Source organism: Lepisma saccharinum, chromosome 27 (genome assembly GCF_977018435.1).
Source record: "Lepisma saccharinum chromosome 27, izLepSacc3.1, whole genome shotgun sequence".
NCBI classification, from domain to species: domain Eukaryota; kingdom Metazoa; phylum Arthropoda; class Insecta; order Zygentoma; family Lepismatidae; genus Lepisma; species Lepisma saccharinum.
The window spans coordinates 57,679,954-57,695,178 of NC_139255.1; the positions used below are offsets into that span (position 1 = coordinate 57,679,954).

At 34.5% G+C, this 15,225-nt stretch overlaps 1 protein-coding gene across 1 annotated transcript in view; it reads left to right on the forward strand.

Moving 5' to 3' along the window:
• LOC145980270 (DNA repair-scaffolding protein-like) overlaps positions 1-15,225 on the forward strand; it is a 61,074-nt gene that overhangs the window by 31,057 nt on the left and 14,792 nt on the right. The window contains exons 7-11 of the mRNA XM_083113278.1: positions 2,826-3,072; positions 4,532-4,756; positions 6,365-6,566; positions 8,472-8,697; positions 12,238-12,417. Coding sequence (XP_082969404.1) covers positions 2,826-3,072; positions 4,532-4,756; positions 6,365-6,566; positions 8,472-8,697; positions 12,238-12,417 — 1,080 coding nt within the window. The remainder of the gene's footprint in view (positions 1-2,825; positions 3,073-4,531; positions 4,757-6,364; positions 6,567-8,471; positions 8,698-12,237; positions 12,418-15,225) is intronic.

A 15,225-nucleotide genomic window follows, 5' to 3' on the forward strand; every position in this document is an offset into this window, starting at 1 on the left:
AGGGAGCAGTTGCGCCCCGAAATGTCGCAGGAGTTACCTCGATACTCGCAAAACTTAAGTTAATATTATATATATATATTAAACTTGTGAGTAATTCGCACAAACTTCATCATGTATTCTTGCTAGTTCCCAAGTAGTACATATGGTGTTTATAGGTACTTCTGTCAACTTATTAATGTCATCATCATCATCCTTTGCCGTTTCCTGCCTCTGGCTGGGTCGACATAGACGTCAAGCCTCTCCATTTTTCATGGTCTTCCACCACTCCTCTCTTTCCACGGTGTTCCGATCTTTTTAATGTAACAGAATGTAATAGAGCTGTTAGGAAATGTTTATATGTGGTTATATCTGTAACAATCATAACGAAAATTGTTTTCAGATGACTGCAACAAGAAAGAATGTTTCACAAATCAGCAATAGCAGTGTTAATACCATTTCATTTAAAGAAACTCATCACAAAGGCAGGAACATGGGTGGAGTTTTAAAATTATATTTTTACTTCAAGGAATGTTGTGTGTTAAAGCTAAGGTTGAGCTGTCACCAGTACCAATGCTGATACTCTTATTAATTTTCATCAATACAGTAAAGCCTCGTTAATCCGAACCTCGATAAGCTGGACTTAGCTTATTCCGGACAGGTAAAAGGTGGAAGGGGGAAGAAAAGCAGAATGCAAGGTTTTAAATGTGGCTAGAAGTCAACAAGAGAATTTGCCAAAGAAAAGGGAGTCAACCACTGATGAAATTCTGTTTCCCGCAGACTTTGTACTGTACTGTATAGTGTATTTAGGTCTATGCCCTTTAAATACACCATAATAAACATGTTTTGTTGCTATAAACGGAGTTTTAATGCACTTTCTACTGTTCTTTTAGGTTATTACAGTTAATCCGGACTTCCGTTAAACCAGTCGACTTGTTCCCCCATTAGTGTGGATTAACGAAGTTTTACTGTATTATCATTAATGATAATAATAATAATAATGCGATTATTACTGCGAATAACATGGGTACCTGGGGGAAACCCTGGGGGGTAAAGGCGGTCAGGGGCGTGATGCTGATCACATCACCCCCACTCACGACCGGATCAAGAAAGTGTGGGGCGTTACCCCCACACCCCCTATACGCCTTCATGGCGTGGTGCTATGCACAGGGGAAGACTTTACCTTTTTTACCTTTATATTACATTACTATTACTACTACTAATGTGTTTTTTTCAAATTACATAAATTTGCAATTTCCATATTCTGTTATCTATATACAATTTGCATAACTGTATAACTAACTAACTAACTCTCTAGCCTTCTTAATGCACTTTCTATTGTTCTTTTAGGTTATTTCAGTTAATCCGGACTTTTGTTAAACCGGGCAACTTATCCTCCCTCCAGTAGTCCAGATTAATGAGGTTTTACTGTACTTGTAAATTGTAACAATTGAGAATAAATACGGAGAAACTAGTACTCACTTTATCCGTGAAACTGTTTTTTCTTCTTCGTTCTATTAATTTCAGTGGCCACTGCCACCATCCTCGTTGGAACTTGCTGCACTGTTGCTTGAAGAAAAAGAACGAAGAAGAAAAGAACAGTTTCGCGGATAAAGTGAGTACTAGTTTCTCCGTATTTATATACTACCGTGTGTCTCTTTTCCCAATTATGAATTGAAAATAGTTCAGAATATTTATAATTGGAAGTTTTCCATTGATGCTATACAACAGCAATTTCAGAGTTTTGCTTAAAAAGTTCATAATTTCACTTGAGATATTGTGTTGCAATGTTGTTGCAGAAATAAAGAAAACTGCATTTTGTATAATTTTCAGAAAAGTGCCTTGTGACATTTTTGCAGACTCTGCAAAACTCATGGCTTCTGGAAAGGTATTGGCTGCTTCTAACAGATACTTCCGATACGACTACATCGATCAGTAACAGAAGTACCGTTATTGGCTCAGTCATAATGAAAACACTAGTTGCACATATTTTGAAGTAAAGAATAACTTACAAATGCCCTATAGACAGTGCTCGAAAAATCTTCTTTAGAGCTAGGAGCCAGCTCTGAATAGGCGCCAGGAAGCCATCATCTAGCAATTATGCATACTACGGTGTTTCAAAAATCGCACAACCCAAACTTTAAAAATATATATCTTGAAATCTGTAAGAGTTTTCTGCATTATAAAGCCTCATCCATTGAGATATTTTTCAATGCTAAAAATTTATCAGTTTACGCCACACAGAAAATTAGATAAATTAATAACTGGCAGAAGGCAGTTTTAAATTTTTTCCAGAAATGCATTTTTGAGTGAGAAAAAATATGTAAGAAATTATCAAAGGGTCATAATTAGATGTCTGATGACATGTCAATCTGTCATTTGCGACCAATATTGATCATGTGCAGCATTTGATTAATTTTTGACTGGCGATTTTATGGGTTGTATGAAAAAGTGCCATTTATAGGGCATATCCTCCGTAAATGGCAACACTAGCAGGTCAAAATTTTGTCAACAGACGCACGCAACATGTCCTTAAATATTGACCATATTCCATGACACGGGTTAGGTGGCAGAACAGCCTCAGGCTGAACCTCGCCCAAGCAAATAAAGAATCTTCAAAATTTCGTACATATTACAGCAAAAGATCACAGTCGCCGTGGCGACCTGGCAACCGGGATTTTCGAGCCCTGCCTATAGATATGTCTTTCATGAACTAACTCTTCACCAAATATTGTACCATACATGCATTCAGATAGAATAAACTTAATTACTTTTGAATCGTTTTTGTTTTTTGGTGTGTGTGGTGTAATGTTCAAAATTTCTGTACATTTAGTGTATTATCATTGCAGATCCAAGCATTGATCCAAAAGAATGCAAATTCAAATTTAAGAAAGGTGGTGTAGAAATATTGGAAGCGATGAACTTGTTACCAGCGACGAACTTAGCACTTTTGAATGAAATCAGTGATCCCAGAAGATGCCATACTGGTCCTAAGAAACATCTAGAATTGAAAGGCACGATAGCAGAGGCTTTGGTTAGAAAATCATCAAGTGAAATTTGCATTTCAGTGTGTTTTGAAAGAATATTTCATTACAGGTAAAAAAAAAAATGTGCATATTTTTGGTTCTGCTTTTGATTTAGTAACAAAATTTGACACTACCATATCTCAAGTATCCAAACTTTGTTTTGTTACTATCTTTGTAGTGAATTATTTAAAATTTTGCGCTGTGCATTGTTTCTCTTGTTTTTTATTACCTGAAGAAAAGAAGAAAGAAAGCTTTGCTGCATATTTTTTTCCTCCTTCGTGTCATGAATTCAGCTCGTGTAACTATTATTTTCCTTTCATAATAAAAACAAGGCTTGCACAATGTCATCATTTCTAATGTTCTCTAGTGTCAACAGGTATCTTATTACCACAAAATAGATCACAGGTGCTACACATTTGTAAGTTGTCATTGGTATATTCACCAAAAACCAGCATAACATCCAAATATCCTCCCATAACACTAGCATATAAAGTTATTTGAATTACAAAACCCTGTATTGAATATCTGAAGTATGAATTATGTTCTTATTAGATGTTTAGGTTCAGGTTTTATGAAGTTATTACTATGATATACTTAACTTATTTTAGGCATTAGATGTTAGTATATTTTTTTTCCATTATTTTGTTAAACACTAGAAACCAAGGAAGGAAAACCCTGATGTAGAGTGGAAACGTGACATGTAAAGTGTTTTGAGTGTGTACAGCAACTGCAGTATTGTTTAACATGGAAACAAGAATTATTTTCCTGTAGTTTACGGTTATTACAAGCATAAGAAAACAGTTTTTAGTTGTGACGTTTCAGGAGAACACACGCTCCCTTCATCAGACATTTATTTTCATTTGGACTAAAGATACATTTATAATAATGGTTAGCAGCTTTTTAAACAAGAAGAATCCGTTTTGGAAACAAGGTTTAATACTGTGACTATTATCTTGGTGTGTGTAATAGGGTTGTCAGATGTCCTGAATTTTAAATGACAGTCTCCTATTTAAGTAATAAATGTTCAGTGACGTCAATTATCCCTTATTTGAAAATTTCAATTTTTCCAAGCTGCATCGATATTTCTCAATGAGTTGATCATCAACTTTTCTTTCACTGGTGGTGGTGCATTATGGGACAGATATTAATTCCAGTTCCACTTTCCCCTCCTGTTTGTGAACTTCACACTCTTACGGCTTTCTACCCAGCGAGCATGGTGCATTGGTGCTGTTGTAAGTTTCATTCAACATGCTTCAAGATGAGTGGTAAACCTAAAATAAATACTTCTGGTACTAAGAAGACTATATTTTGCAAGTCATGGTTGTGGTTGGAAAAATGGGATATCTGCTTAACACCAGAGAACATTAAAAATGATACCATTGTGCGAGTCATGTTTTGTAATTCCAAAATTTCCTTTACATAAATGTAATCAAAGGGTACAATGACTTCTTTAACACCTTGTGTAGACAATTTTGGTTTCAAGAAACTTAAACCTCTAAAATGTCTAATAAATATGATATTCTTAATAGGAAACATAAAGTTTGCAGCCAACAATTAAATGGGTGCTCAGAAGACGATACCAATGCTTGTTGGTCAGTTCTTTGCCAAGATGCCAAGAAAGAATTTTGTGAGATAGTCATTCCGCATGACGTGGCCAAATGCTCTGATTTGTGGACTGAAGCTCTACGTGTGGGAGAAGGAGAATCCTTTGAAGTTGGAGGACTTACCATCAGTCAGCGAGTTAATAAAGCAAGGTATTTGGCTTTTCTGTAATTGCAGTTCTATTACTGACGATCCTTTTCTTACAGCCAGGAAAATCTTTGCAAGTTATTCAAATATTTATCAAGTGCATTGAATTAATATATTTGATTGATAGATTGGCTTTATTTTACTTTGCTTTTTGTGCCACTTTTGGCTAATTTGTGAAGATTGGGATGAGTGATGAGATGATGAAATTATTGAATGGACAAAAGTATATATATAAAAAAGGGGGGAACCGCCAAAATATGCCCTCCTCCACCCACATACTTTCGGAGGTACGCGCTTATACCCTGGTACCTGAAAATAACCCAGGATGTCAGTTCTGCGATTATTTTTTTTTTTACGGATTCCACCACTTTTCTTTGATTCATCCTTTATTTTCCTTTGTTTTTTTTTTCTACAGTAAATCACTGTGACATTGGCATGAATGCCACAGTGTGAAGAACCAAATTTGTTTGGTTTTCCTGAGCAAAGTTGGTTTTACAGCATTCTACGAAGAGATAAGTAAGATTAAAATAAAGGTTAGTAATAGTAGGAGGTAAATGTGTGTTAGAAGTTAACATTGAATAGACACTCACAAACATGTATGCCCAGGCCAGGATTCGAACCCTGGACCCCTGGCATTGTAGCGTGATGTGCTAACCACTCTGTCACGGGGGCTGGCTAATATATTTGAAACAAGTTCAAGTACTGAATTTACGTGAATCTAATGCGTATTCCAGTTTTCAAAACCTTGAAACCACCATTGTGCACCTCCTCCTCCCCCACAAAAAAAGGTATGTACACAATATTGGGTAGGTCCTCCTCGATGATGCAGTAGTAGCGTCGTCACCTTGTAATCAAGGTGCTGGAGGCACATAATGGTTCGGATTCCACTTTAAACTGTAGGTCCAGTCCCAATTAGCCTTACTGTGCATAAAGTGGACTTAAAACACCAATTCAACCAACCAACAATATTGGCTTTATGTTATGATTTTTTTAAAATTATGTCAATATAACACTATTCTTTGTTAAGCAAATTGCAATACAAGTATACACTAGAATGTAATCTGGCATCGATTCTAATTGCATCTTAATTCTGGAGATGGAATATGAAAGTGTTAGGTTCAGGAAAATACAGTACTAACTATATCCACAAAACCTGATTTTTGATGGTTCTGTTAATTTTTGTTGGCACTGTTACCACGGGCTTGGAAGAATGTTCCTTTACTACATGACAGGCAATCCATTTTTTTTAGTTTTACCTGAAACTGCTGAAACTGGTAAAAACCAGAAATCTGTATTTTATCCGTATCACCTAAAACTTGATACCAGTCCATCTCTAATAAATGGCATCAGTCTTCACAATCACAAGTGACAGGTGTAGAAAGATTCTCATAAAATTGAATGTGTCTCCTTCTTTTCCTAATTCAGTACGTGCTGCAACAGAAAATAATGACCAAACATACAAGTTATAGCAGTAACATCATTAACATTTTAAATGCCCACAATTTTCTGCGGCGAAACACCTTGCAATAAAACAGGAAAATGTATAAAACGGAACTATTAAAAATGACCAGAGAATGCTAGTAAATATTAATGAATGGATATTTTTATTACAGATCACCAGGGCTATTGGCTATAATGGAATCAGTTAGGGCATCTGTTGTAAATGAATTAGGGGCTGGTGTTTCTGGTGGAGATCAACTGTTTCTGTATATCTTCTCTGCTGCCGAGAATTGCACAGTGAGAAGACAGAGGATGGGCACAAGACACAGCATCTCCCCACACATATCAACTTTATTTGATGTTCTTCAGACTGAGGTATGCAGTCATGAATTCAATACAAAGTGAGGTAGCAAGTATGAGCTAACTTGTAACTCCCGTTTTCTTTCTGTGCTTTTACAACATACATGTTTAATTTCTATTTAAGTGTTGTTTCTATCCGATACCAATGCTTTAAAATTGTAACAATTAAGAATTGTTCAGATATTCATTAATATTAATATGCAAGTATTCCATTGCAAATACATATATGTGTCAATTTACCAACGATTTGCTTTAAAAATTTCAAGAATTACATCAGAATATTAAAGTAGCTGTGATTTAATCATGAAATCAATTTTTTCACACAATAATTGTGCAAAATAAATGAAAACTTGTATTTTGCACAATTTTCAGGACATTTAGACTCCACAGAAGTGCCATGCAGCAGTTTTGAATGCTTTGCAAAGTAGCCAAATTACAGAAAAGTATCTGTTTGTATCTGTGAATAAATTGCAACTGATGTTATCTTCCTCAGGCCTCCAAATATTCGTAAATGCATGTATAAAACATGTATAAATCCAGGCTTGCTTGCCACTAACCAATGGAAATCAACTAGAGAAAAGGGGATACTAGATAGTTGTACTTCCTGCTATCCGGGCCTGGTTTTTTGGTTATTAAGAGTTTCATTGAAAGTTTAAAACTGTTAATTATTATTTTCATGTAATTATTGTATTTATTGTTAGTTCCTTGCAGTCACAATGTGTAGTATGTACTACATCAGGAAACTTAGCATTTGATAAGTGTATTGAGAATCCATGGCATATATTATGCTGCATTTTAATAGGAAGACTAAATTAACATGATGCAACATATTGATATTTCGTCAAACAACATTACATTGTGTAGGTAAAGATTCATGTATCCATGTTGCAGTTTTTCTTGATTGTCCAATTAATTTTGAATGCAACCATTAACACTGCCTCCTACACCTAGGACAGAGATGTTAGTGCAACATTGCTTTGTTTACTCCTGGTTGGTGGTAGATCTGATTCCTCCCCCCTGGTATGTTGTTTGTTCAGTTGAGTCATGTGCTGTGCTCTCTGTTGTCAGTGGTTATGATTTCTGTTGTCCAGCGGTGCTTGTGGGTGTTGATTGATATGTTGGGTTGTCTGCTATACAGTGCAGTTTGCGCTCCTTTTTTGGTGGTTGGAGGTAATGTGAGAGATTGTATGTTTTCTTGTCCGGGATCTTTCGAAGGACAGGATGCCAAGTGGTGTATGCTTATCCAGTGTCAGAGACAGCAGATGGCCCAACCTACCAATCAACATCTATTTCTTAGACTCTGTAACCTGTGTTTATGCACACAATGGATCTTCAAAATTATTCGGACATCAAGATAAGCTGCAACGCAGAAATACGAATCTTAACCTACACAATACCTTAAATGCACATACCATGCCATCACCTACAGTTTCTTGTTTCTTGTTGTTGTTGTTGTTGTTGTTGTTGTTGTTGTTGTTGTTATACAGATTACATTGTGTCAAGGTCTGTCTGTGGTATAAAGGGCATGTGTTAGTGTAGAATAGAATCACCTTTATTCAGAAGGTGTGTTTTGGCCTTACAGGCGACTCTTACAACAAGCCCTTGTCAAATACATATTGCAATTGACACTTTACACTTTTTGAAAATCACTGTTCTAGTAGAAAAAATAAAAATAAAACATTTATACTTATAATGTAAAAAATTAATATACTGAAAATACAAAGTTAAATCTAAAACCACACTTAGAATACCATTATTACAGAGATAAAACTAAATCTAAGACCAATATCTCGTTCCTGTTCATTACGGAACATACAACTGGAACTATACTAAAAGGAAAGTCACTTGTGATGTTTAATATAATACTGCAAATGCATACTTTTCATGTTGCATTCACTGTGTGAAAAAAATCTGTTGCAGGCATCAAGAGAACAGAGATTCACCCTTCTTGTGAAGCTGGTAGCTGCTGTGCAGGAACACATATTCGTCAGCGACCCTTCCCTTGCAACAACGCATACTGGGGAATACGAGCATACACCTTTTGTTGTTGCCAGCGTGAAACCCTTATGTTTCTTTCCAGCATTGGAAGAGCCTAGCACTGATGTTGCTCCAGTGTTGTATCTGAGAGATGTTGGATATATGAAAGGCAGGTTTTTTGCTTAGTAATTTAAAATGTATTATAAACTTAGGAGCCACAGTGGTCTATTTGGTAGGATCTGTTATTTCTGTAAACTTACAATTGTGGTATATTTTTTATGAATTAATACATACACTGCCCTTCTAGAATATAGTGGAACCTCGATTTTACACTTTTTAAGGGGCCAAGGTGAGAAAACTTAAAATGGAGGAAAATGTAAAATCTGGAAAAATTTTATATCATTTTGCTCTATTGACTGAAAATTAAATGTATAATGCAGGAAAATATAAAATCTGGTGATGTGAAATTGGAGTTCCACTGTATCTCTGTATGCTGTTTCTTTTTTCTTATGAAACCTTTGCTTTTTCTTTTTTATATATTGGATCAGTAGAATGTTTGGTTATCAGTAGGGATGTGCCGAAGCCGGTTACAAATGTATGAAAATCGGCTGAAATTGACACATCGGTATTGGAATCGGTAAAAATCCGATATTTAAACCGGTACAGATTATACTAAAGTTTTTACCTTCTAATAAGTTTTATATTCTAGTTTTGTAAGATTTATTGAAAATTTGGTTATGATTCGTCATTATTGTAGAGTTTTTGTAATAAAATTATTGCAAACTCTCATTCAGAGGATCAACCTAACTATAAATCAAAAATAAAACAGTACATTGCTGAACCAGGATCTGCTGTTGTATTGGAAATTCAAAAGTGAGTATTCAAACCTGAAACAAGTTCTGAGAAAATACTTGGGCATACCTCTTGCATCAGTGTTCAGTGTTGCTGAACAGATTTGCGATAAGAGAAGAAGTACATTACTTCCTGAAGTGCTTCCAAATCTCGTATTTCTGAAGTTGAATCTGGCAGGAAAGAATTCATTTTGCATTTCAAAGAACTGCTTGTGTACTAATGTTAAATCTCTAGGTTCACATAACCTTTTGTAGATGCAAATGTACATTCGCATCTCTTGAGAATATGTATGTATATACATATGATATGCAATAGAAATGTACATACCATGCAGAAAATAACATCCCATTTCTGTTTAATAATCTTATGTATCGGAATCGGTTAAATATGAGCATTGGTATCGGTTCCAAAAAATATCGGTGAGTACATCAGCATCGGTAAATTTTCAACTTCGTCACATCCGTAGTTATCAGTATCTACAAATTTTATATCAGTGCCTCATGATTATCGGGAAAAGGGCCTTCCCAAAGGCTTAGTGGTAATGCTGTAGGCATGTAATCAAAGGGATCCCACTTTAAACTGTATGTCCAGTCCCATGGCATGTTGTTGACCTCCTTTGCACAGCATGCTACGATGCCAGGGGCCCCAACTTCGAATCTCGGGCTGGGAATGGGTGTTCTTTGCGAGTGGCCCTTCATCAATTTCATTTTATCATCACTCATCTTCGTGATTAGCCAAAAGTGGTAGAAAGAACAATCAAACCGTTGCCATGTCAGTGCAAAAAGTGGACTTCAAACAAAATTTTGACATTATTGGCAAAAATGTATGTGGGTTGATCCCTAATATTTAACATTAGTAGTTCTATTATTAGAGGCACATATTTTTGGTAAATAAAAAATCAAAATATCGTTACAAAAACAGAGTCAATTTCGGGTTCAAAAGCGGTAAATAAAATGAAATTTCGATGTTATAGCCGTGAAAAAGAAACATATAAAATGACATTTTGGTTTTAAAAATGTGAATGTAATCCAAAATTTGATTTAAAAACTGCACTATGACACAAAATAAACATATCCCTTCTAATAGCACATTAAATCATTAGCATAATATTAAATATATTCCTGTATAAAGGGGTCCGTTTTGCTTCTTAAACATTTACACCAGAATTAATCAATTTTCCGTGAATTGCAAAACTCACAGGATACTTCAGGGTTCAGAAAGTGTCGTGTTGGTATATAAATGGTAAATTTCGTGTTGCATTTTGCAGTTCATTTCGCATCATTTCGTGACAAAACAGGGTAGGAAAATGCACCTCACACCTTTCAGAAACATGAAAAATCAACATTAGAATGTGTTATTTCACATTTAGTGTTTTCGTCGAAAACGAAATATGCATGCCTCTATCTATTATAAACATAAATTTCATGCATACAAATATGTTATGCCTTGACTTAACTTCCATTCCTGAAGAAGGATCAAGGTCGATCTGAAAATTAGGAAGATTAAACAAAGTACTCAGTTGTTTTACTACAGTGATACTCTTTGTGATAATAGTTTTTCTTGTATGTACGCATTGCTTGCATTATAGAATTATTTTCCTGTAGTTTACGGTTATTACAAGCATAAGAAAACAGTTTTTCTTTGTGACGTTTCAGGAGAACACACGCTCCTTTCATCAGACATTTATTTTCATTTTGACTAAAGATACAGTTTTAACAATGGTTTTAACATTCGCGTATAACAATGGATAACATATTTTTAAATTTTTTCCTGAGAGCACAAAGACTATGTTCTAATGATGAGGATATCAAAAATGAAGAAGAAAGGCTCTTTAATATAGCAAAAGAAAATGGTTTTCACACTAACAGAATAAACGAAATCAAAAAACAAGTTGCAAGAAAACTAAAGGAAAAGAGAAATACAGACAAAGATGAAAAATCTGTTGAAAAGAAATTTGTGTGCATTCCATTCCACAAGGGATTCTCACATAAAATTGCAAAAATTTTTAGAAGTTTTAATTTCAAAATTGTTTTTAAATCACCAAGAAGTTTGGAATGTACATTTAATGAATTCAAAATGAGAAACTCTCTACCAGATGTGGAAACCACAGGAATATATAATATAAGTTGTTCATGTTCAAAAGATTATGTGGGACAAACAGCAAGGAAAATGGCAATAAGATGGCACGAACACAATTTGGACATTATAAATCTAAACCCAAGAACAGGTTTGTCAACTCATATCATCGAAGAGAAGCATTTGATTAAAAAGAGAAGGGTTTTAAAAAGATTAACGGGAAACACAGAGTTGAATGTCTGGGAAGCTTCGTTCATTGCAGAAGAACACTGGAATAAATTAAATAATGAAAATGGTAACATAGATCCAGTATGGAGTTTTCTTTTTCACAAATGGAGTAAGCCACCATCTTTAAAATTTAATGTAACAGAAAACATCAAGAGACTTTGTGAAAACAATGATGAATTTGAATTGCCTGATGATATTTTGGATTCATAATTTAAATAAAAATAAAACAGACTGTTTTTTTCACAGTTAAGTTGCTATATTACAACAATGTAACATTGACAACATCCATTATATAACAGATTCTTTTTGTTTAAAAATTACTAACCATTGTTAAAACTGTATCTTTAGTCAAAATGAAAATAAATGTCTGATGAAAGGAGCGTGTGTTCTCCTGAAACGTCACAAAGAAAAACTGTTTTCTTATGCTTGTAATAACCGTAAACTACAGGAAAATAATTCTCTTTGTGATATCTGAATCTTTTAACATCTTACTTGCATAGATTTTCAAAGAATCTGAATTCACTTATCACACCCTTGTTCTTATTTTGATCAGGTAAATTCCATATTGACAAATACACCAAAGCCGTTTTACTGTCAACAAAGGAGGAAAATAGCGATCAGTTCACATTGTTAAAGGAGCATCAAGATCTTATTTATCTTACCCAAAATTGTCAGCCTTCTATACCTGAACTCCAACCAACATCTTTAGCAAAGGACCTAGTGTGTGCTGTAGGTAAGGTAGTATTATTGTTATTAATGAAAATTAATTAGTGTTTTGAAATAAAACTGGTCAACATGATTTTTTTCACAAGAAATCTAAATGGCGGGTTTGGTGTATTTTTTAACTCTGAATTCAAATATCTAATTAGAATTTCTCCATCAGGCACAGTTTTTCTGTGACAGTTACTTTTTGAAATTGAATTGTAGTGTTCTTCATGGCCTGGCATCTGATGCTTTAACCCGTATTTAACTTATATGCAGTGTTTATTTTCAAGATGTATTGGTGTTGTGTTAATGCTGACATCAGAAAGTCAAGTCTCAGTAAGTTTATGCATGTTTTGACATGTTAAGTAGTAGAGAAAAAAGGGGAAGTGGAGAATACGCCACAACCAAGCAGATAACTAGGCCTCGGAAGTTGAGGAAAAATCCTTTTTTTCCTTAGTGTCCGAAGACGAGGCCCAACATAATATATGTTCATTTTGGGTCATTGTAGGCCAGAAAAAGGTGGGTTTTATGTCCTTTTTTGCCTTTTTCGGCATTTTTTGGCTTATTGGTCCTTTTTTAGCCTTTTGTTTTTTTAAGTCTTAACGGCTTTTTTTGCGACTTTAACTTCTTTAGACTACGTTTTTACTGCCCAATCTCAATTCGAATCATCATCAGTTCATCACCTCCTTAAACATCCTTTCTGTAGTAAAAAAAATAATAAAAACAGAAATAAATAAATATATTTGAACCATCCCTGAAACAAGAGAAAAACACTCTTGGACGACTGAAGCAGGTACGGTACAAGGTCCTTTAACCGTAACTTGTCTGGAAGGTTGCGCTGTGAGTGGCAACTTTCTCTTGTTTTGAAGCTTTCAGCACGGTGTATACGACCAGACAGCACGTGCCTACAAAGATCCCAAGTCAGATAAGGAGGTGCCGTGCATATTCATTAAATATGTAATTAAAACTGAAGTTATTAATTAATTTGGATCACATTTATACGTCCTTTTTTCCGTTTTAAGGTCCTTTTTTCCGTTTTAAGGTCCTTTTTTTGATATTTTTAGGTCTTTTTATAGGTCTTTTTTTGGCAATTTATAGGTCTTCAACTACCAAGCCCTACAGATAACACATCGCCTAGCAGTGGCGCTGAGAGTTTAAAATGTGTGAAATACCCCTTAGTGAATCCTGAAATAATGTATTTACCTCCATTGCATATCAAACCGGGAATCATGAAAAAAAATTCTGAAAGCAATGGATAAAAACTGTACTATATTTATGCAGTTGAAATCTAAATTTTCCAATGTCAGTGATGTGAAACTGAAAATAAGATGACTAATGAACAATTTTTGGAAACTGTTAAATCTACTTGTAAAAGCTGTCTTGTAGTCGTTCAAATATGTTGCATTTTTTTTTTAAATCATAAAGCAGAAAACTTTCGTGATATAGTGAATGTACCTGTGAATTCATACAGAGCTATTGGATGCAACAGGTCTTTAAATTTTCACTTCTTAGACTCCCTCCCAGAAAATCTTCACACTGTCAGCGATGAGCACGGTGAACGTTTCCATCAGCAGATTTCTGTAATGGAAAAAAGGTTCCAAGGCAAATGGAGTCCCTGTATGCTGGTTCACTACTGCTAGACCATGAAGAGAGATATCTCAAATGTAAAATATGCCCACAAATCATTATCTTGAACATTTTAGGTAAACCAGAATAACATATGTTAAGTCCATATTTCATAAACCTTTATACGTCTGTTACACAAAAACCCTGCCTGATGGAAAAAATCTAAAAATATATTTGCATTCAGCATTAAAAATACTTCTAGATTCAGTTAGTTTTGTTCTTGTGAAAGAAAAAAAAGTTCATTTTTTATAGAACAGTGTAATGTTGTATCTTTGAATGTGCACTTGTTGAAATCCATAGGAAACTATTTAATAGTAGAATATCTTCAGTTGCTACTAACATCTTATTTGATATCACTCTATGAACTTGTTAACTGGATATTTTGGAGCCTTCAGAGTGTAATCTCCCATGGGAATTTGGTTATTGTGATTTATATATATATATAAATCAAAGAAGGTAAAAGGAAACACTCACCGGACAGAAGAAAAATTCAAAATTTCTACTGTCCGGTGAGTGTTTCCTTTTACCTTCTTTGATTTTTACTTAGCCCTTTTGGCCCTCCTTGCTTTTATCCATTATATATATATATATATATATATATATATATATATATATATATATATATATATTAAGCATTCAAAAATATTTGAATCACAAAACAATTGGTTATTTTCTAATTTTGTTGTCTCCGAGTATCACTGTTCGTAAAAGTTCTTATAGGGTCAATCCATATGAAATCATACAACCTGGTTGCTTGACCATTTTTAAAAAAGTTTATTTTTTGAGTGGTGTGAGCCTCATATATTGACAGTTCAGAACCACTCTTATTTTATTTTTACTATCACTGATTTGACGATGGCGGGCATTTTTTTATCATGGCGCGCGTCATTTTCTCCATTCGTAAGCATCAGCGGCACCTTTTTTGTCTCAGCTCTGGTAAGTCCTACGACAATGAGACAAAATCTGTGATGTTAAGCACATTGTTGGCTACAATTATATTTGTGTAATTTTCTAAATATTATTCCTTCATAATAAATTTTAAGGTTAAAATTGTGTATTTTAATCGCTCAAAATGACATTTTCGGACATTTTTTTGAGGGGGGAAGGCAGTTTGCTTGACACTTGAATTTTTTTGCGCAAGTACCTGTGTACCAATAGAGTACGTCAAAATTATTTGAAGCTTCAGACTTTAATATTTGTTTTTGTACAG